The 23,530-nt window shown below is 39.3% G+C and overlaps 1 protein-coding gene across 1 annotated transcript in view; it reads right to left on the reverse strand.

Annotated features, from left to right (window-relative positions):
* Positions 1 to 230: 230 nt before the first annotated feature.
* Positions 231 to 23,530, reverse strand: part of LOC132148566 (tumor necrosis factor receptor superfamily member 16-like) — a 43,436-nt gene continuing 20,136 nt past the window's right edge. The window contains exons 4-6 of the mRNA XM_059557257.1: positions 11,932 to 12,154; positions 9,250 to 9,446; positions 231 to 1,525 (exon numbers count right to left, since the gene is read on the reverse strand). Coding sequence (XP_059413240.1) covers positions 1,473 to 1,525; positions 9,250 to 9,446; positions 11,932 to 12,154 — 473 coding nt within the window. The 3' untranslated portion in view covers positions 231 to 1,472. The remainder of the gene's footprint in view (positions 1,526 to 9,249; positions 9,447 to 11,931; positions 12,155 to 23,530) is intronic.

The following is a 23,530-nucleotide window of genomic DNA, read 5'->3' on the forward strand; positions in this document are numbered from 1 at the left end:
CTCAAATTTGGAGAGAAGAGAACATACAGGAGCAGTTATATAAGACTCACAAAAAAATTACAACTATGCTCAGTCGTGTTGTGTTCTCCATGCCTTTTCTGTGTGCGTTTGCGATGGTGTAAGGTGACTGCAAATGCACTTGGGTTCGATACAACTATTGAGTGTGAAAGCAGACCAACGCGGCGCCGGGAACAATCAAGCTCAGGCTCGGACCACAGCAAACGAGCCCAGTGTAAAAGCCATCTAAGAAAGAAAACATGCTTGAAAATATGCTGTGGGAAATCCTAGTATTGGCTGCACATATGATGATTGAAAATTAATTGTCAATGAACATACTTAAATTATTAAGGAGGTTGATAAAGTTCCCTCAAAAGTACTACAGGAATCATTACTGGAATCGTTATCAAACCTGTGCTGCTAAGATGAATTCCCACCAAATCTCTATCAAACCTGAAAAATGATATGAATGATTAATGGCAGGACATAAACATGGTGGTTACTGCTAGGAGTGCATGATGGCATGAAAATAGTTCTGTAGCTCTTTCAGTTCTGGTTTCTGTTTGCATTGTGACTCAAATTTCTCAAGAGGTAAGGCGAGAAGATCTTGGCAATGAAACCTAAACTGCAGTAACTAGAAGAAGGCAGGGAATATGATACGCCATGAATGGGTTTTAGGGAGAAAAAGTTGTGAAGGAGAGAAAAAGGAAGGCAAACTAAATATAGATCTGAGTCATTACATTATTAAAGGTCAGCAAATGTCACAGTCGTGAGTTGTTGCCAATAAACGCTGATCTGAGATCAGCTACTTTGAAACTAAATGGCGACTGGTAGTTATGCATATAACCCAACAAAGTTTTAACACATACCTGGAAACGGCTGAATGAAAATGTGTACAATTCTGATTAAATAAAGGGCCTTGATGTTATAGACAAAATCTATTAATACTTCAAAGATAAGGCAAAAACAAAATCCTTATTAGATCAGGCAGAAGGCTCCAGATCAAGGAACCATGGTGTGGCTGCTAAATTGCACAATATCCACGAAGACTGTGATAGTGTCTCTTTACGTCGTCTTGTGAAGCCCGGGACATCCAGACTATGTGTCACAAGGGTGTATTGATACATCTGAGAAACCCAGTATATGTTAAACATTCATCAGAGTTTGTGGTGGATTTCAGTATACATTATGGTGAACTTTCTTCTGGGTAATAGGCTTATGTTTATTTAGAAGTAGCTATTTTAAGTCAGTGATTCTTATCGCTGAGGTGGATCCACTGTTACTGTTGATCCCAGCTCATCAATGAATCGTCCATGCTGGATTCAAAAGGATCGGAGTTCTTGTCTCTGTGTCCCTTACTGGATGGCCATCATGGATTCACTCCTCCATTCTTCTCTTTCTGCCTCCTTCTTTCCTTCACTCCAACCTCTCATTCTCTCTTTCGGTTGATAACGTAGCATTCTCTTCCTCACTGGTTAGGCCTGAGGTGGAGGGGAGTCAGGCTGAGCCCCTCCATCCACTCTCACCACTAGAAGAATAAAGAGAAAGAAAATGTAAGTGGTTCACGATTAAATTCTTCAAGCAGTAAATTTTGGGACTTAGCAACTATACTAATTTATTGTTTACGGTTTTGTTATGTACTAATTTAAGTCATTTTATTCCCTGGCTTTGACAATTTTGATTTTAGCGAGCTAGTTCATTCAAAGGATTCATTTTAAACACTTGTTCCTGAAACTGCATTTTATTTAAATAGTGCTGATTTGTCCCAAATTATACTTAATTGACTGCATAAAAACGTCTCTATACAGGAGTAATACTGCACACCAATCATTTTTTGTAAGTTTGAGGTCGGTTATTTATTCATTCATTCATTCATTCATTTTAGCAGTCAGATATCTCAATGATTATCGCCCCATTGCCCTGACACCAATTATTATGAAGTGCTTTGAAAGGCTAGTCTTATCTCATATCAAAGCCAATATCACCACTGATCTGGATGGCCATCATTTGCCTACTGTAGTAACAGATCAACGGAGGACGCAATAACACTTCAGACAAGCCTGTCCCATCTGGAGCATCCTGACACATATGTTAGGATGTTATTTGTGGACTTTAGTTCTGTGTTTAATACAGTAATGCCTCATACAACATCAAGGATTCAACTCGTCCAGGCCACAAACTGTTTGAGCTCCTTCCATCGGGAAAAAGATACAGGACAATCAGAACAAACACAAACAGACTAAGGAACAGTTTTTTTCCAAGAGCCATAGCCCATATCACACCTCTTTCCTTTACGTGCACAGACACAGTTGCGGGAAACTGAAGACTGCAACAAAACCTAAACTGCCTTCCTGCTTCCAGTGCACTGAACACTTTCTACTGTTTAATGTTTGTCTCTCTGCACTGTATTGTTATGCACTATAATGCTATAATGCTGTTAGTCTCTGAGAGTTACCAAACAAATCTTTGTTATTAAAAATAACATACCAAGATGCAAAAAAACTGTAGTTGAATCAAGAGTAGCGAATGATTACGTATTTTAATATTTGATTAACATAGAGACAGATCAATATTGAGACTTATTGTAATGCATGGATCTAATATAATGTTAGACATATGATTTTTTTTCCCCAACCATTAACTAAATGTTCATGTAAGACATAACAGATTATGTTTGTATTAGTTATTATTTTCACGGGTAAAATTTTATCATAATTATTTTGTAAATAATTTAATAGTACCAAACATTTTTATTTCAGGTGTCCGGTCACTTTTGACCATGAACACCACAAATGTCACTCCCAAATGAACAATACCCAGAGGGTTAAAAAAAGAAAAGTTTTTCTCACCAAATGACATGCAGGTTCCATTTTTAGCCGGTTTGAGGCGAGCAGCGAGCAGTCCCCCTGGAGCTCTGAGCATCCCGTTCCCCTCTGCCTGCCCTAACCATTTAACTGCAATCACTACTACATTCAGCCTGAGACACAAATGCCTCATTTTCCCACTAACCCTTCAATCTGTTGTCAATTGTGGGATGCCATGGAAACAGTTCCGGAATGCTGCAAGTAGGCTTTTAGTTCTGAGGTACCGTTTTGTGTCTGGAGCAATTCAAAACTGTGCCATTTGTGTAATTCCCCCCAAAAAACATATTTTTCCCATAGCAGTCTATGACATCATAGCAGTCTACTAAGGAAAAAACTGAAGTTATACCCACCCATTGTAGAAACAAAAGTCTACTTTGTAAATAGACAAAAAATAAAATAAAAAAATTATATACAATTTGTTTGTAGAGGTAAGAAGTGCCAAGACCAATCAATATAAAATCAAGGACTCAATCCATAGGAAGTAAACTGTGCATATGTACACTATACACAAGCAGTATATATATACATATATATAAAATTAGCATATTGTGATAAAGTTCATTATTTTCCATAATGTAATGATAAAAATGTAACTTTCATATATTTTAGATTCATTGCACACCAACTGAAATATTTCAGGTCTTTTATTGTTTTAATACTGATGATTTTGGCATACAGCTCATGAAAACCCAAAATTCCTATCTCAAAAAATTAGCATATTTCATCCGACCAATAAAAGAAAAGTGTTTTTAATACAAAAAAAGTCAACCTTCAAATAATTATGTTCAGTTATGCACTCAATACTTCATCGGGAATCCTTTTGCAGAAATGACTGCTTCAGTGCGGCGTGGCATGGAGGCAATCAGCCTGTGGCACTGCTGAGGTGTTATGGAGGCCCAGGATGCTTCGATAGCGGCCTTAAGCTCATCCAGAGTGTTGGGTCTTGCGTCTCTCAACTTTCTCTTCACAATATCCCACAGATTCTCTATGGGGTTCAGGTCAGGAGAGTTGGCAGGCCAATTGAGCACAGTAATACCATGGTCAGTAAACCATTTACCAGTGGTTTTGGCACTGTGAGCAGGTGCCAGGTCGTGCTGAAAAACAAAATCTTCATCTCCATACAGCTTTTCAGCAGATGGAAGCATGAAGTGCTCCAAAATCTCCTGATAACTAGCTTCATTGACCCTGCCCTTGATAAAACACAGTGGACCAACACCAGCAGCTAACATGGCACCCCAGACCATCACTGACTGTGGGTACTTGACACTGGACTTCAGGTATTTTGGCATTTCCTTCTCCCCAGTCTTCCTCCAGACTCTGGCACCTTGATTTCCGAATGACGTGCAAAATTTGCTTTCATCCGAAAAAAGTACTTTGGACCACTGAGCAACAGTCCAGTGCTGCTTCTCTGCCCATTTCCTGCACACGCCTGTGCACGGTGGCTCTTGATGTTTCTACTCCAGACTCAGTCCTCTGCTTCCGCAGGTCCCCCAAGGTCTGGAATTGGTCCTTCTCCACAATCTTCCTCAGGGTCCGGTCACCTCTTCTCGTGCAGCGTTTTTTGCCACACTTTTTCCTTCCCACAGACTTCCCACTGAGGTGCCTTGATACAGCACTCTGGGAACAGCCTATTCGTTCAGAAATTTCTTTCTGTGTCTTACCCTCTCACTTGATGGCCTTCTGGACAGCAGTCAGGTCAGCAGTCTTACCCATGATTGCGGTTTTGAGTAATGAACCAGGCTGGGAGTTTTTAAAAGCCTCAGGAATCTTTTGCAGGTGTTTAGAGTTAATTAGTTGATTCAGATGATTAGGTTAATAGCTCGTTTAGAGAACCTTTTCATGATATGCTAATTTTTTGAGATGGGAATTTTGGGTTTTCATGAGCTGTATGCCAAAATCATCAGTATTAAAACAATAAAAGACCTGAAATATTTCAGTTGGTGTGCAATGAATCTGAAATATATGAAAGTTAAATTTTTATCATTACATTATGGAAAATAATTAACTTCTTAATATCACAATATGCTTATTTTTTGAGAAGGACCTGTATATATATATATATATATATATATATATATATATATTAAAAAGTTATTATAGTTACCGCTCAATAATGGCAAATTTACAATTTTAGGGGATAACCCCAAAAAGCATATGTCTATCAAACTGGAGAATGTTTATCATATTCTGTGCAATCTTTCTGTCAAACTTGGAAATTCTAGTCTTTTGTCTTTTGTAATATTTCAATGTAGCAGCTTCTGTCATAGTTAAATATAGTACAGCCATATTATGCAAACTATATGCAAAGGCACATATACAGAGGACTGTCTGTGTTTCTGACTCACTTACAAAAAAAAAAAAAAACACGCAAAGAAAATTCTTAAACTATTGCAAATTTGAATAGTTAGTGAGGTGAGGGACATGTACCTTTAAAAGGATAGTTCACTCATGAAAATGAAAATTGACATGATTTACTCACCTTTGTTTTATTCCAAATCTGTGTGACTGACTTTTTTCTGTTAAACAAATTAAAAAATTATGTTTTTTTTTTTTTTTTTATGTTTAGTATTTCACAGAAGTAAGTAAGTCACACAGGTTTGGAATAACGAAGAAAAAAAAGTTAAAGATACGTGCACTAATAAAAGGGAAAAGGCATGTGAATGCATGAGAATGAATCTGAAAGGAATACATAGAAAGAAACCAAAGCACAGAGTGATATAAGAAAGATAGCAGAACGCCTGAAATTTGCTATGGACGGCATGTCCAGCCTTTGAACAGATCAAATGATGCACAGCCCGACGGGAATTTTCCCGACTCTCCGGATTAGCCGCTCAGACCTTGGCAGTTGGCTTGACTATTCTTCATGTTGAGCAAAGTGTGGATTCATGCAGTCACAAGTGCCCAAACTGAAGAAGACTGAATTCCTTAAAAAATTAATTACCCTTTCACCTTCATCTATCTCCTCTGATATCCAGTCATCCATTCGTTCATTTTCTAGAGTCTAGTGAAAACTTTGGATAGTAAAAGCTGCTAGAGAATGACAGAGAGGAACGGAGAAATAAATCACTGGTATACTAGCATTAACTGCTGACTGTTTGTTAGTAACTCCTCCTAAACTACTAACACAGCACGTTCAGAATAGTTAATCAAGTTATTTGTCACTCCTAATTGACAGCAATAGACAACAGAAACCAGTGATTCTAATTTAGAGTAAAATGAAGAGACGTTTGCAGACAGAAACTGCTGATTCTGCAGCACATTCACTGGCCTCTTGGGTGCTTTAACAAGATTGCCCTATTAGATAAAAAAAAAAAAACATCTGAACACATATCTGAACACACTATGTGGGTGTGTTCATCTGAATGTTCTAAAGAGCAGATCATATGGGTATTTTTGAAAAATATATTTTTTGCAGTTTGTAATGTAGCTATCCTTCAATGTAAACAGTCTGCAAAGTTTTTTTATCAAAAAAGTGCATGTTAAACAAAGATATTGTCTCGCAAAAGAGAGAGTCGACTCTGAACCGCCTTAATGAGTCATCATATTTTCAAATCTTCTCCCTGTTACCTGCTATATACATCACAAGGTAACACATTTGCATAATCCCCGCCTGCCCACGAAATACGAACACTCTGACCTGCTAGTTAGTGTGTTTACATCATGCCGACACAATATTAGGACACATTAAAATATTATATGATTTAATGATTCCATTGAAGCAGCAGCAAACATATGTAGCTAATGATTATTAGCAGTTTGTTGGTAGATCAAAAAAATGCAGGCGTTGACATGCCAGTAGGTCTAAAGTCATCCTGTGATTTGTCATACAACAGCTACTAATAAGCCAGACTTGTCTGGCCAGTGCATATTTCTCTTTGCCTTAAACAGGCTGCCCATGTTCACTAACCATCTAAAGTCTTTTGCACACAAAACCACAAGGTTCTATCCAAAAATCTGCCGTTTCAGTCTGATTCTATTGAATTTTCAACTTGTTTGAATATTTTAGGTAAACCTGTCCCTAAACAACATAACTAAAATGAGATGTATTTACTTGTCATTCAGACAGATCCTTTGCATTTAAGTAGGCGGTTCTTGGCCAAAATAAGATGCAATGGGGACTTGATGCAATTTGATAAAGGTCTGGCTATGCAAGAAGAAACTGACATTGATGTTTTCATTAGCTGAAGTGGCAGTGGTTTTTTAACTCCATAAGTTAATTTTATAAAATAAAAAGTGCACTGATACATCTATTAAAAAAGACTTCTAAACATTATATACAATAATCAAATAAAAAATAAATGATTATGATGCACTGTATTAGGAGACAGATGGAGTAATGGAAGATCCAAGCACAAAACATGTATCACTAAGTGTGGGCACTGAGGACTGAAGCTATGGACGGAGAGACCCTTGGCACTAATTTGTTTACAACTGGTGCCTGTGTGTTTACAGTAGCCACATTTGAGAAATAAAGGAAGGATTGCCAGAAAGACCTGATGGAACAATCACACCTGTTCTGTCTGACACTGTTGCATTTTGTGTGTGTGTGTGTGTGTGTGTGTGTGTGTGTGTGTGTGTGTGTGTGTGTGTGCGTGCGTGCGTGCGTGCGTGCGTGCGTGCGTGTGTGTGTGTGTGTGTGTCTGTGTGTGTGTGTGTGTGTGTGTGTGTGTGTGTTTAGACTGAGAGCATCTGCCACTGTGATTGTGGGACGCTAGTGGAGAGCAAGCAAATGTTGATAGACTGCATAGAAATGAACTAAAAGACACGTGGATGAGATTCAGAAAACTCATCAAGAACATGTCCAGATCATATTTCATTCCAAAATCAAAAGAAATGCCATTTTACACATTAAAGGGATAGTTCACCCAAAAAATGTAATCCTTTTATTCACCCTTGTTTCATGCCAAACAGTTTTGGTCACCACTGACTTTCATTATATGAAAATAAATAGAAAACCACTGGGACATACCTCAAAATACTCTGAGAAATATTTTCTTCCACAGAAGAAAGTCATACAAATGTAGAGCATATAACTGTGATATGTAAATGATGACAGAAAAACATCCCATTTTCATGACTTTCCCCATTCCATTGAAAGTATTAAAAAAGTTACATTTGGTACAATTTACATCTGGTATTTGTTGTACTGAGTTTTAATTATGCTGATTTAAGTATATATATAAATATTTTTTTTATGTATGTTTTACTCTTTACTGCATTTACCATTATATTGTGAATTGCTTTTACTTTCATTCTTTCTTTCTTTCAAACTGGACTGATGTATGACAGTGAGGTTAACACAATGCCCTTTGCTCATAGAACTGTTTTCAATAAATACAAATGAAAATGCTGCAATTTATTTATTCATTCATTTATTTTTTCTCTCTTTCTCTCTCTCACGTACACAGTTGTGCGTAACATTAGATATTTGACATTTTAATATTTAATAAACTGTTCTATGTACTAACCTTTCTTTGTAAATAGACTATGCTGATGCCATTATTATGGTCTTTCATGTCTCTGTTCTGTGATATTTCCAGGCCTTAGTTACAAAGAAAAAAACTGTGATTAGTTCTACCTCAAAAGCACCATTTGATGATTTTGTTTTGACTGTTTAGTTGAAGACAGTATTTTATTCTTTCTTTCTCTCTCTCTCTCTCTCTCTCTCTCTCTCTCTCTCTCCAAACAAGGCAAGACGGATTTTTTGAAATCTCTTTTGCAACAATCCCCGAGTGGTGTGAAAGTTACACTGGACTTTTAAATGCATTTTTGTGCTGAATCAATTTCATCCAGTGATATGCATATATTTAATGTTCTTCCAACTGAGACCATTTGTCCTCAGTGAAGATGTTTGACATCCATCTCTGCACTTTGCAGAAGGTTGAATCAACATGCCCACTTTATTGTTGAGCTGTAATACCTCCCTGTCTCGTCCCCATGGCATCAGTCCTATGTGAGGGAACTAGTGAAATGTAATCACCACCATCTCGTGGTTTTTTAAATATTATTGAACAGCACACAAGTGATTTAGAGATTTCCCTGGAATGTATGAAAGCACCGCTTTGGTTTGTTTTCAGGGTTTGTACGTGTATATCTATGCAGTTCTCAACTTGTGTGTTCCTTTTAAGATCTGAATGATGTGATGGTGTCATCCACACCCAGCCTTACATGGAAATGCCAAGTGTATAAGATATGAAACTATGAGAGAGAATAGGGAAATGGGACAGGGAGAGAGAGAGATACTAAAGATACACATTACAGAAATGAGAGGTATGAAAGTATATTTACAAAATACACCATACAAAGCGATACTGACTCAACCAATAGCTTGCATTAGGGGGCAATGTGTTTGAATCTAACTTTTGAATATTTAGACTGGTGATCTTACCAATCTGCTCTGCTACATGCAGCTGTGTGTGGGCCTGCGCCTGTGTCTGTGTCTGCGCTTGCTGCTCCTGCAGACTCTGGCTGTCCACCGAGATGCCACTGTCACTGTGCAGCTTCTCTCCCTCTGGAGATGGTGTCTGATTGGCTGTGGCTGCTCGATTATTAGCTGCCTGTTTATTCTGCTTGCAGCTGTTCCACCTGGAAGGCACAGATGCACATATACAGTACAAATGAATGTAATGAGTGAGAGTAGAGCATAAGAAGCTTTCAATTTCAACAACAAACATGTTCACATAATGGTGCTTTTTATTTAATATGCCAAAATATGTTCGAAATGTAGTCTTTATGACTATTTTTCTCAATTTAATTTAATTAGATTTCTTTTTATAATGTAAGTTAAATTAAATTTAAAGTTAGTAATTAAGTTAAATAACATACATACAGCAATGTAATAATTTAAAGTGCATAGGTTAGTGGGTAATTGTAATTAGCTTAAACAGTCATCTAAAAATGATTTAGTTTAAAGGAATAGTTCAACCAAAAATGAAAATTAGCCCATGATTTACTCACCCTCAAGCCATCCAAGGTGTATATGATTTTCTCCTTTAGATGAATCCAATCTGAGTTATATAAAAAAAATTCTGGCCATTCCAAGCTTTATAATGGCAGTGGGTGTTTCTGTTCAACAGTCCAAAAGGAGTCCAATAAAACACATCCATAATAAAAAGTGTCTCACACGACTCTGGGGGTAAATATGTTTTTTAAGAAACATATCCGTATTTAAAACATTATAACCAATTTTCTGTAGCTTGCACTAACTGTCGTACGCGGAAGCCATTGCAGTCGGATGACGCAGGATGCATGCGGTGAGAAGTAAGGAATGTGGAAGAAGAGAGAACAAAACAAAACACCGGTCATGAATTAGAAGTACAAAATGAGGATTTGTAAAGAAAAATGCCAGAGGATTTCGATAAAACCCAAGAGGAGACCAGTTTTCCTTTGCTAAAGTAAGAAAACTTTGCTTCCTTTGCTCCAATAAAAAAAAATGCTGGTTTTCTCAACAAATGCATCCTATGTCATCCATCCAGAACGGTTTCCGCGTATGACAGTTAGCGCAAGCTACAGAAAAGTGGTTATAACATTTTAAATATGTTTTCTTAAAAGAACAAATTGACTCGCTACAGGAGGCCTTTATTCACCCCCTGAGCAGTGCAAGGCACTTTTTTTATGGATAAATGCAGTTTATTGTACTTCTTTTGGACCGTTGAACAGAAAAGTCTCAGTTATGTATGTAACCCTCATTCCCTGAAGAAGGGAACGGAGACATCATGTTGATGACCAATGAATTGCAAATCTCGCCAGAGAGACCAATCTACTTGAGTATAAACTAAACGAGCCAGTGTACATTGGCATGCAATGATTGCATCCAGCTACCACTGAACGCAGTGCAAGTATAAATAGGCAGCAGGTGCAACGCATACTCAGGTTTTTGCTTAGGAGCCGAGCCAGTGACCCGGCCGCTCAGCAGTGGTACAGCAACTGTGGCAACAGGACATGACATCTCCCTCCTTCAGGTAATTAAGGTTACATATGTAACCTAGACGTTTCCTTTCAGTCGGCCACTTTCGACGTCATGTCGATGACCTATGAATTGGGAATCCCTACCAAAGAGCCACATATGCTGCTCCTTTTCAGTACGTCACCAGACTATTTACCCAATCTTCCCGGTACTTTAGACCGCGGTGGAAACACAGAAAGCAACAGGTCAGGGGGGAAAATAGTTACTGGGGAAAAGAGTTCCTGGTACAATTGTTCCGGGTAATTTCGGTGGAAATGCGGCATAAGTACATTGGTCTCTCTGGCGAGATTCCCAATTTGTCGGGTCATTGACATGACGTCAGCAGTGACTGACTGAAAGAGAACTTATTAATTTAACTCCTATTGGATTCGTCTGAAAGAAAAAAGACATATATACCTAGGATGCCTCGAGGGGGAGTAAATAATTGGCTAATTTTAATTTCTAACACTCACTATTCTAATTCTATTCTTAAAAAATAATCTAACTACCTTTCTAATCTTTTTGTGCTTTTTCTGCTAAATGAATAAATGTAAATGTAATTTTCATTTTGGGTGAACTATCCCTTTAACCTTTGTGATATGCTGAAAATCCTTTTCCTGATTTTTGTGTTTTCTGTCAAAAAACTTTTGTATTTCTTTTAGGAACAATGGTCTGAGCTTATACAACTCCATTTTTATTGAAAAAAATCTTTATTTGTGGATCAATATTCACTCAAAAATATATAATTATTCCAAGATTTGGTGATATTATGGCAAAATTAATGATTTTTTTAAGCAATTTTTTGTAGGCTGGTTATTTTAGACTGGGAACACCAGAAGTGCAATAAGGCTGGGGGGAAAATCCCCCCAAAAGTATGAAAATTGTCACATTTCGATTGTCACACACTGTGTGAGCAAATTCACTCAATTTCAGCACAATATGATTACATAAACTGGCATTTTCAGGAAAAAGAATATCCTCTCCAGGGCAAAATGACTGGAACACAACAATCTGATAAATCCAAATTAAGACAAGGCCTGAATTATTTATCTCCTATCACTGTCCTCAATCATAATAATCTGTTAATATGTCTTTATTTTAAGATTTTTCCACTCTTTTGCTCACCTCTTAAAGATGATGTAAGCCAGAAGGCCGACTACAACCGCTGCAAGGATGGGGCAGTAGATGGGAATCAGGTTCTCATTTAGCCCTCTGCCAATGAAGTGAGGGGAGCTAGGTTTGGGTGTTGTGGCATCCCCTCCGGGGTTGGGGCTCCACAAACCATTTGGATCAGTGACAGACGTACTGGAATCACTAGCGAAAGTGGGATAGGTAGGACTCAACGGATCTAGAACAGAGAGAAAGACAGTCACACATATATTAGCTGCGAATGACTGGACACAAACTTAGGTTGAAAATTTCTGCAGTCTGCTATTGTATCTAAATAAAATTCACACTATTTATGTAATTTAAAATGCTTATTGGATATTGATCTGAATCTAATGAGACCATTAGTAGAAGCTGTGAAATTGACCAACGGCTGTCTGGATGGTGTTATATGATATATGGCCTTTTTCACCCACTAAAGGCGCTATTTGTCTTTCTGTCTTTCTTCCTCTATCTATTGATTTGATGCATAATTTATACAAAGGCAACCCCCCATAAACAGAGCACAACAGTGGCCGTCCACTTTTTCAAAGGCCTTTGTGCCAGGAGTATTTTTCCCATTTATTGTCTCCATAGTCATTAAAAAAATAAATAAATGAACCAGCTCCGAGATTCACATTACAATCACATTACAAAATTTCAGTTTAAATCAGTATTAAAAATTACTTATAACTATTAATAATAAATTACTCATCCAGTGAAGCTTAGCAAAGTATGGTGCAATTTAAAGCTAATGAAAGCTAATTAAAGTTTTAAATTTTATAGAAAGCAAAACAAATATCTCTGTGTAGGAAATAAATGGCTTTTACTTATAGAAACCAATTGTTGCACTTATACACACACACACAATTTGCTTTTGTTTTACTGTTGAACTCTTCACTCTTTCTCAAGAAAAGACTCTAGAATCAGCTGGAGATTGTTATGGTTCATGTCATTCATGGCTGTAAAATTAGTGGCGACAGGGTTCAATCTGGCTCAACAGGAGATCTTCACGATTCCATGACTGTCTAAAACATTCTCATTCTCATCTGAACTAGTCAAGAGCAGCCATATGTGTGACTGATTAACCATTGCTGAAACAGAGAACCTTTTTGCAAGAACTTTGGTTTGATTTAGAAGAAGCTTCAGCTAAAGGAGAAAGGAGCAATTTATAAAAACAAGAAACATCACTCTTGATTTACATGGATGAACCATTTAGAATTTGGAAACTGCTGTTGATTTCACCATAGTCTGAAAATTCAGCTTACGCTGGCTATTGACCAGCCACCATGTTCTAAAAGCCAAAAATCTTTCTGAAACGGATTCCAGTGATATTGTTGTAGGTGTGATGTGGACTTCCTTGTAGCACCATATTTCCACAGGAATAAATAGAACTACAGTGCGTTCAATGGATTGTACTGTTGTTTAACAACATACCGACAATTTAGCTCACAAAACATCTTTCCAGTAACTTTCAGGACACAAAAAAAAAAAAAATTTAAAAAAAATTTAAAAAAAAACTCAAAAAAAAAAAAAAACATTTTTAAAAGATATAAGTTGTGAAAATGACATGATCTAAGGCCTTTAATACAGTGCAAAGACTGTAAGTCTATCCCTCACAGCCTTGTTTTAATCTGCATTAAATTCAGTATGATGTCTCACCTGATTGAGGTCTAGGTCTATTATTAAAAGTTAATTGTTATTATTATTATTATAGTTATCAGAAACCAGCTACTCAGTTCCACAGCTCCTAGCTTATTGAATTTACTTCATTTTATAGTATATGAAGTGTCTGTCAAATATGAGTCATGTTTGAATTGTAAAGTCATAATGAAAGTGACTTGGTCATGAGCTGTTTAAAGATTAGATTACTTAAAGAACATTGTTTTCTAGATTGGTTTGCACACATACACACAGTCTTTGGCACACCTTTCAAACGTGCACATCTGAAGGCATGTGTCGCAGTCCTCTTTCTTTTTTTTATCTGTCTCTTTCACTTACTGTCTCTCCCTCAGTATCTGTCAGTCTTCTCAAGACCTCTCCCAGCCCATCTCCTCCCTCTTTCTTAATGAAAACATTTATTTGTTTTCTGATTGTGTATGCACTCAAAGTAAAATGATTTCTGAAAATGCTTTCTTTTTCTGCTTCTGTCTGATTGAAAACAGAGTACATGAAATTGCGATATGTGTACGTATTTTCTGCCTGACTTCGCTTGAAACCTGAATGAAATGTGTTGTTGCTTTTTTGGACTGAGGCTGAAAAACAAAGTCAAAGGTTAACAATTTCAAATTCTTCCCTCTTTTAATTTTAATTTAGCTTCTTAACTGGGCATTTTCATGATGAACTGCCAAGTGTGAAGTGCTTGTTAACCCTAAGCTGGGCATCTTTATTCTACTCCTCTCACAGTGCTGTTTGGAAGGGATTGTATTGCTTATCTGGTAACCCTTTTGAAACTGTATTTTAGTATAGTTTCAGTTTTTATGCAGCAAAAAATTTACATTCTGGATAGAAAAGGTGTGTTTATAAATTGTAACTTTGCATATCAATGAAGTTATTGCTAACTCAAGCTAAAACTATTAAACTAACTAAAATTATTTCAGTAATTGAAATAATGCTAAAAGAAAATATCAATATTAGATGAAAACCTTACTCCCTTAGATTTACTACAAATATTTTTAAAACTACTGAAATGACAAAAAAACATAACATTTCTAAAACAACTAAAATGTGAACTAAAATTAAACAGAAAACTGAAAATGTAAAAAAAAATTTGAAAAAAAGAAGCTCATTCAAAATATTAATACATTATTATACAAATTATACTAAAATAACACTGGTGCATATTGAATCTTATGAAAGATAAACAATAATTAAAGTGTGTTCTTTGCCTATCGGATCTATCGGAGCAAACAATTGATGAAGTGACAAAACTAGAACACTTACAGGTATGATGTGATTTCAAGTTTTCCTTTCTCTTTGGAGTGTTACAAGCTGATTGTGCATAGATAAGATCCCTGAAGTTGCAAAGACTAAAGTCTCAAAACCAAAGAGATATTCTTTATCAAAGTTAAGACTCATGCCAGGTCCCCCTAAAACACCTTGGTTAAACACGCCCCCACATGTCTATGTCACTATGGGAAAAAATGTGCATAATGCCACCCAAATGTTCAAGCAAAGAAAGAAGGTGTGGTTTCAGTAACCGCAGTTAATGTTGACATGGCGCCGTATAGGGGGGAAAAGTTAGGACAATTCCAAGGGCCCCTGACTGACAGGGGCCCCAACAAACAGGTAAAAGCTAATTTAAAAATGTTTATTATATTATACACTATAAACCATCATCATTGAATATATTTCAAATAATAATAAAATGAATGATGTCTTTGATTTTACTTATTTTGGCAATAAAAGTTAAATATCACCATTGACCAAAAAATAAAACATCCATATTGACCGACCACCCCCCTGTATATGCATGAAATGGTTTGGTCCTGTCTTAGCGCACTCATTAGTGATGGAGTTTAGTTAATTGCAGACAGTCAATTAATGCACGGCGCGCTAGAAATACAGAGACCATAATGTTGAGTAGTAAAATAAAATCTGGTTTTCAGAAAAGGAAAGAGAGGAAAGAAAAAAGAAAGTTATATATCCCAGTTTTTCATCAAGAAAGGTGGGTAACGTTAGCCTTTAGTCTGTGAGTGGTATTAACCTAATGTCCATAGTGAGATAAGTTAGCTAGCTGCAGGCTAGTGTTAGCCTACATTTAATCAACATTTAATCAGTGCAGGGAAACGTTTAGCAAGATATTCATATTAAATAATTGCCCGTGCCCCTTTTAGCAGACTTAACAACAGATGAGTCAGCAGCACCCCAGTCTCCCCATAACTGCACCCCTCCCTGTCCCAGTGAAGAAGGTGAGCAAGCAGCACTGTGTTAATGACTTGCCATCATTCCAGGGAGTGTGGGGTTTTCTGTCTCTCTTGCTTTTTTTTTTACCATAACAGAAAAGAAAATGAAATAGGGAAGAAGTGTGGAAAGAAAGGTAGAAGGAAAAGAAAGTTACAGTGATGATGAGAATGAGAGATGCAGGGTGGAAGAAGGCAGAAGTCATAGGCATGATGTTGACCCAGGTTTGTGGCCAGCAGATTTGACTGACAGGGAGGCTTTTGTGAGGGCACTGTCTACCAGAGATGATGATGTTGTGCTACTGCCACAGGATTCTGAGGGAAAACCATTCCCAGACTACTTATTGTACAACAAGGCAGACTTGATGAACCACTGAAATGATTTTGGAAACATTATTTTAAGGTAAAAAACTTTACATAGCGTTGCTTTAAGGACATGTTTATTGTGGCTTTTAATCTTGCATCAAATAGTGAACTGCATACTGTATGCAGACTTGCATTTACAAATCACCAGCAGTAAATATTGTGCTAGTACTAGTATTGAAATACAAGAATCAAGATAGTTGCAAGCCTTTGATTAGAGTTATGTAAAGCTTTTGATGGGACAGTTGGGTCCTAGAGATGTGGGGACAACAGCTGCGCAGAGGGGGCCCAATTCGATTTTTTTGTCATGGGGCCCAAAATACCTGGAGGTGCCCCTGAGTGTTGTGTGTATCTAGGCGAAAGCAAAAGCAAAAGCACTTCATTTGGCCTTCTAGTAGATGCATTAAGGAATCATTAAGATTACTCACAACAGAACAGCAATGCATTTTATGGACTGTTTCGAACCTAGGAGAGGAGATCATTCTGAATTTGTTACGACAATCTGGCACTTCTGAATCAGCTACTGTATGTCTGTTTTGTTATTAGTTGAAGTTTTTTCTATTGACTTGTCAAATGCGGAGTTTTGCATGTTGTGTGTGTGTGTGTGTGTGTCGCGTGTGCATGTGTGTGTGTGTGTGAGAGAGAGAGAGAGAGAGAGAGAGAGAGAGAGAGATAGAGATAAGTTCACATAACAGTGGAGTCAGCTGTCTTAACCATCCGTGGCTTGTGTACTGCAAAAACATACGAGCGTCATCACTGTCTGTCACGCGACTCTGTTTCCCTTTTGGGCTTGAGCTGATGGTAAAACTAAGGACATTATTAAGTGATTACGCGATTATGGAAAGGGGCGTTACATTTCTGACAAGTGCTTGAGTGCTTTTTAAAAAGCATCATATGACCCCTTTAAAGAGTGGGAAATGAAACCCGGAGTGGAACTGGAGCAGAATGACTACAAACCTCAGATATTTTTCTGCATGTGTGTGTATTAGAGTGTGTGTGATGTAGTAGCTGCAATAGAGGTCACAGATTGAAACCCGAGAGTAAGAAACTCCAGCGGCCTTATTGATCCAACAAAGGAAAGAGCTCAGCACATCTCTCTTTTTCTGTCACACACTCAGACACATGCCACTTTAGTCCATATGAGCTGCAGGAAGTGAATCACCATGCATCATAGACCACCAGCGTAGAGAGAGATGGTCATTCAGGCATGTGTGCCTTTGAGTCCTACTGTGGTCATTCTCATGAAAGAGCTTGTTTTTAATGTGCCACTCCTCATCAAAGGGCACATAAATTAATGACCACCAGAGAGATAGACATGAAAGGGTCAAATATACACAGACAGAGAGTGAGATGAATAGAGAGAAGCAGTAAAGGTCACGTTTAAGGTCATTTTAAGGATGAAAATGTGGTGCTCGCAGAGGGTGGTCATCTGTACAGAAATACACAGGGATCTATATGACTGTGTGTGTGTGACAGGGCAGAACAAGGCTGCTCTGTGCTGATCACATTATCTTCAGAACAGTGTCGAGGGAGATATTTTGAAACTGTAGCTTCTAATTATATAAGCTAATAATAAAGTACTGAATTACAGTCAAATGAATAAGTAGCTTAGTTTTCTACACTACAAGTTAATGATAAAAGTAGTTTGCAACTTTAAATGTAGTTATGTTTAAAATATACACAATAGCATTCAAAAAGGTTGAATGAAAAAGGTTATGGCAAACCTGATTTTTCCTTCAGAAATCATTCTAATATACTGATTCGGTGCTTACAAAATATTTATTTTTTAGCATTTGTAATGAGTTAAACCTTCATATTCATCCGGAAGAAGGAGGCGGGAACCGGCGGACAATCAAACAACATTTTAATTACAAAAATAAACACAAAACAGCGCACCAGCCCCTCACGGACGACTGGTGCACTCAAATAAAAACCAAAACACAACTAAAAGCCCAGGCCTGGTCCTCTCTCGTCCTTCACTGTCGTCGCTCCAGTTTTATATCCTTCCATCTCCTACGTGGGACTCGAGACCGGCGGTGGGTCGCAGGTGTCCCTGATTTGCCCAATCATTGCCGGCCTCACTCCTTGTTCCCATGTCCCTCGGTCCCGCCCCACTCGCCACATACCCCCATCGCCCCTCGCAGGCCGGGGGGTACCCACGAGACTGCGCTCTACCCCCCCCCCCCCTCCGGTTTTGGGCAGCCGGCAGGAGTCCCCCATTCCCTGCTCCTCCGGATACCTTCACGGAGGCAGCATGCTCCGGCCCCCTGGCGAACGGCGCCGACTCCTCCACTCCCTCACGGACGGCAGCCGTCCCTCCACATCGCGGGCGGTCGGCAGCGAGCTCGCCCGTTCCCGGCAACTCGCTCCAGTCCACTGCCTCGAGCGTCCATGGCGGCATCCTCCTCGCCTGCTCTGTGGCACCGCGGATTCACCACAGCGGCGAGGGATCCTCAGCAGTGCTTCCCTCCTTCTCCCGGGTTTCGGCACCACTGTAATGATAAACTTCCTATTCATCAGGAAGAAGGAGGCGGGAACCGGCAGACAATCAAAGGACATTTTAATAATACAAATTAAAGACAAAACACAAAATAAAAACCAAAACACAACTAAAAGCCCAGGCCTGGTCCTCTCTCGTCCTTCACTGTCATCGTTCTAGTTTTATATCCTTCCATCTCCTACGTGGGACTCGAGACCGGCGGTGGGTCGCAGGTGTCACTGATTTGCCCCAATCATTGCCGGCCTCCCTCCTTGTTCCCATGTCCCTCGGCCCCGCCCCACTCGCCATATACCTCCATCGCCCCTCGCAGGCCGGGGGGTACCCTCGAGACTGCGCTCTACTCCCCCCCCCTCCCTCCGGGGGGGACCGCTCACGGGGACCTGCGGGAACCTGGGGGTAGGACAGACGAGGCGAGAGAAAAGGAGATGGAAGGAGGAGTGACAGAGACGAGAGAGGGGAGTGAGAAAAAAAAAAAAAATTCCGGTTCCCAGACGCACTGCTGCTCGGCCCTCCACCGGCTGGGCGATCTCCTCCACGGTGCCTGGCGGTGGCACTGGACAGCCCTCGGCGGACGGCACGACACTCCTCCGCCGCCCAGTGGACGGCGACGGCTCCTCCGGTTTTGGGCAGCCGGCAGGAGTCCCCCGTTCCCTGCTCATCCGGATACCTTCACGGAGGCAGCAGGCTCCGGCCCCCTGGCGAACGGCGCCGACTCCTCCGCTCCCTCACGGACGGCAGCTGCCCCTCCATATTGTGGGTGGTCGGCAGCGAGCTCGCCCGTCCCCGGCAACTCGCTCCAGTCCACCGCCTCGAGCGTCCATGGCGGCATCCTCCTCGCCTGCTCTGTGGCACCGCGGATTCACCACAGCTGCGAGGGATCTTCAGCAGTGCGTCCCTCCTTCTCCCGGGTTTCGGCACCACTGTAATGAATAAGAACCTTCGTAATCATCCGGAAGAAGGAGGCGGGAACCGGCGGACAATCAAAGGACATTTTAATAATACAAATTAAAGACAAAACAGCACGTCAGCCCCTCACGGCAACTGACGCGCACAAAATAAAAACCAAAACACAACTAAAAGCCCAGGCCTGGTCCTCTCTCGTCCTTCACTGTCGTCGCTCCAGTTTTATATCCTTCCATCTCCTACGTGGGACTCGAGACCGGCGGTGGGTCGCAGGTGTCCCTGATTTGCCCAATCATTGCCGACCTCACTCCTTGTTCCCACGTCCCTCGGCCCCGCCCCACTCGCCACAGCATTATAAGAGTTAAAAACAGTTGTGCTGTTTATTTTTTGTGGAAAGTAGGACTTGAACATTACAGTGAATAAAATAAACTTTTCGCAAACACCATGTTTTGATAAGTTACTCTCCAATGCTGCTAACGGAAACACAAAACTAGCTGTCACATTTCAGCACTTTGCCAATTTTTTCTGTTTGTGTCTCTTCTATCTTCTTCCTTTCCTCACAGGAAAGAGGCTGATGAGAGTCACAAAAGAGCAGGAACTGCTGCCAGTGAAGCTGATCATGTGTGTGTTTGTGTGTGTGTGTGTGTGTGTGTGTGTGTGTGTGTGTGTGTGTGTGTGTGTGTGTGTGTGTGTGTGTGTGTGTGTGTGTTTAACTGACAGCACTTGCAGATGTTTTATGATTTACAGATTCCATCTGCAGGGATATCTCTCATCTCCTTATGCTGCACACTTTATGCTACAATACAGCACACACACACACAGCAGAGCACTTCAAGTCACAAACCTGAAACACTGTTTTAGCAAACAAAAGTGTGTATTTCGTTGATATTAATTCTTACTTTGATATTAAAGAGGTCATAAGATGCTATATAATATATATATAAAAACTAATATATATAAAACTTAAAAATATAAAATGTATATTATTTGTATGTCAGTGTCCATTAGCGAATCTGCTGATGGACACGTGCTGCGTTGTCACAGGAACATCCCAGCTGAAGATGCCCTGCTAACTCCAAAGTCCCCACTCCAAGGGGATAGGGATGATCACTTCCATTTGGAATTTGCCCGGGAACCGTTCGGTACCGATACTAGTACTAGCACATCCCTAATTCTGACATGCTTAAATGTTCAAAATCACATAATTTTTCAAATACTGTACATTATTGTAGGTCCTCTATGCCCCGCCTCTCTCAAATGCATCATTTTCTATAAGTCCCTCCTTCCGACAAGCAAAGTCTGCTCTGATTGGCCAACTGACCCAGTGAATTTTGATTGGCCGAATTTGCAAGCACTTGTTGGAAATGTAACGCCCCTTACCATAATCAAAAGCTTCATCTTTCAAAATAAATGTAGTTAATGATGTCCTTTGTTTTACCATCAGTTTAAGCCCAAAAGGGGAACAGAGTCGCATGACAGACACAGTGATGAAGCTCATGTGTCTTTGCAGTACACAAGCCACGGACGGTTAAGACACTTGTCTCACACACACACACACACACACACGCGCCTGTGCATGCACACACAGACACACACACACACACATGCGATGGGCAAAACTTTGCATTTGAACAGTCAATAGCAAATACTTAAACTAATAACAAAACATACTTACAGTAGCTGATTCAGAGTGCCAGATTGTCATAGCAAAGTCAGAATTACCTTCTCTTCTAGGTTCACCAAACGGTCGTCAATGAAATGTGTTGCTGTTCTTTTGTTAGTAATCTTAAAGATTCCTAAATACATCTACTTTCGGAATGCCAAATAAAGTGTTTTTGCTTTCGCCTAGATACACACAGCATCTCCCTGACATGACTGCTTCAACACTAACTGCGGTTACTGAAACCATGTCTTCTTTCTTTGCTTGAACATTCTTTGCGTGAACACTCTCTGTTTGTCTGTGTGGAAAACATTCAGGAAACCTGTTTGGAAGCAATCTATTTTATGCAAAAAAAATTTTGTTGCCATTAGACTTTTGAAGAAGTTCAATCAGGTCCCACTTTACCTTTTTTGTTGTTGCCCAGGATGCATTATTACACATTAGTGTTGACACTATAAATTCCATGTGACCACATGCATTTTTAGCTATCTCTAAATGTGGTTTGAGTGATCCAGTAACAAAGTGGTTTGGACCCTCGTTTACACAGTTAGGATTGTCCATTTGTGATCAGATCACCTGAGAAAGATGTTAATCCGGGTGTGACACACACATAAACCAATGAGCCACGGCTGACAGTAAACCCCAAACTGACAAATCCAGCCCAATCCTTGTCAACAGCAGAAGCCATGATGACCCTCACACACATACAGCCCCAGGCTTCAGACATCAGACAGTCCCACCACCCAAGCACTAGCACACTAATGCAATGACACGCCGCATTACATGCCCTCTCCAGCCATGAAAACAGAGCTTTCTCTGTGTGTTTAGTTGAGCGTGAGTGTTAAAGAGGTAGAAAAAGGGCCGTCACTTCATTTGCTACAGTCAGAGTGTCTCTTAGGTAAGCACAGTCCTAACTGAAACAAACATTCACCTGGTTGTGTTTCCTTAGTTTGTGAAATACTAAGGACTTTGAGAAGAACAATAAAGTAATTTGATCATTTTATATTTTAATATATAAGTATATTATTCCACACTGTATTATTCCATCTTAAAGTATAAAAATTTAGTTGTGCCTGTATAAGTGCAATTTTTTTATAGTATATCAAGCTTATTTTTGTGTTTGTGTAATTTGTTTTATTTTGTAATTTTTTGCATTTTTGCTATTGTTAATGTATGTATAGCAAATTTTATAATGTCTATAGAAAAAAATCCAATCATATATTATATTATGTTATATTATAGAATTGTTTATTCTGATAATAATGTTTTCAATAATAAAAAAGGGAAAAGAAATCTGCAATTTTAGCACAACTAGTGACACAACATGGAACTGCAACAGTTTTATTTTTGGAAGGTTTTTTGTTTGTTTGTTTGTCTTTTTATAAAAGGTGGAATTGGAATCCCCAAGGTCTATATGTGTACGTGTGTGTGTTTGCATGTGTCACTGGATTTGACCTTTTGGACTGTTGCGACCTCTATAACTACAACCCGAATTCCGGAAAAGTTGGGACGTTTTTTAAATTTTAATAAAATGAAAACTAAAAGACTTTCAAATCACATGAGCCAATATTTTATTCACAATAGAACATAGATAACATAGCAAATGTTTAAACTGACAAAGTTTACAATTTTATGCACAAAATGAGCTCATTTCAATTTTGATTTCTGCTACAGGTCTCAAAATAGTTGGGACGGGGCATGTTTACCATGGTGTAGCATCTCCTTTTCTTTTCAAAACAGTTTGAAGACGTCTGGGCATTGAGGCTATGAGTTGCTGGAGTTTTGCTGTTGGAATTTGGTCCCATTCTTGCCTTATATAGATTTCCAGCTGCTGAAGAGTTCGTGGTCGTCTTTGACGTATTTTTCGTTTAATGATGCGTCAAATGTTCTCTATATGTAAAAGATCTGGACTGCAGGCAGGCCAGGTTAGCACCCGGACTCTTCTACGACGAAGCCATGCTGTTGTTATAGCTGCAGTATGTGGTTTTGCATTGTCCTGCTGAAATAAACAAGGCCTTCCCTGAAATAGACGTTGTTTCGAGGGAAGCATATGTTGCTCTAAAACCTTTATATACCTTTCAGCATTCACAGAGCCTTCCAAAACATGCAAGCTGCCCATACCGTATGCACTTATGCACCCCCATACCATCAGAGATGCTGGCTTTTGAACTGAACGCTGATAACATGCTGGAAGGTCTCCCTCCTCTTTAGCCCGGAGGACACAGCGTCCGTGATTTCCAACAAGAATGT

This window comes from Carassius carassius, chromosome 9, assembly GCF_963082965.1.
Source record: "Carassius carassius chromosome 9, fCarCar2.1, whole genome shotgun sequence".
In the NCBI taxonomy this organism is placed as follows: domain Eukaryota; kingdom Metazoa; phylum Chordata; class Actinopteri; order Cypriniformes; family Cyprinidae; genus Carassius; species Carassius carassius.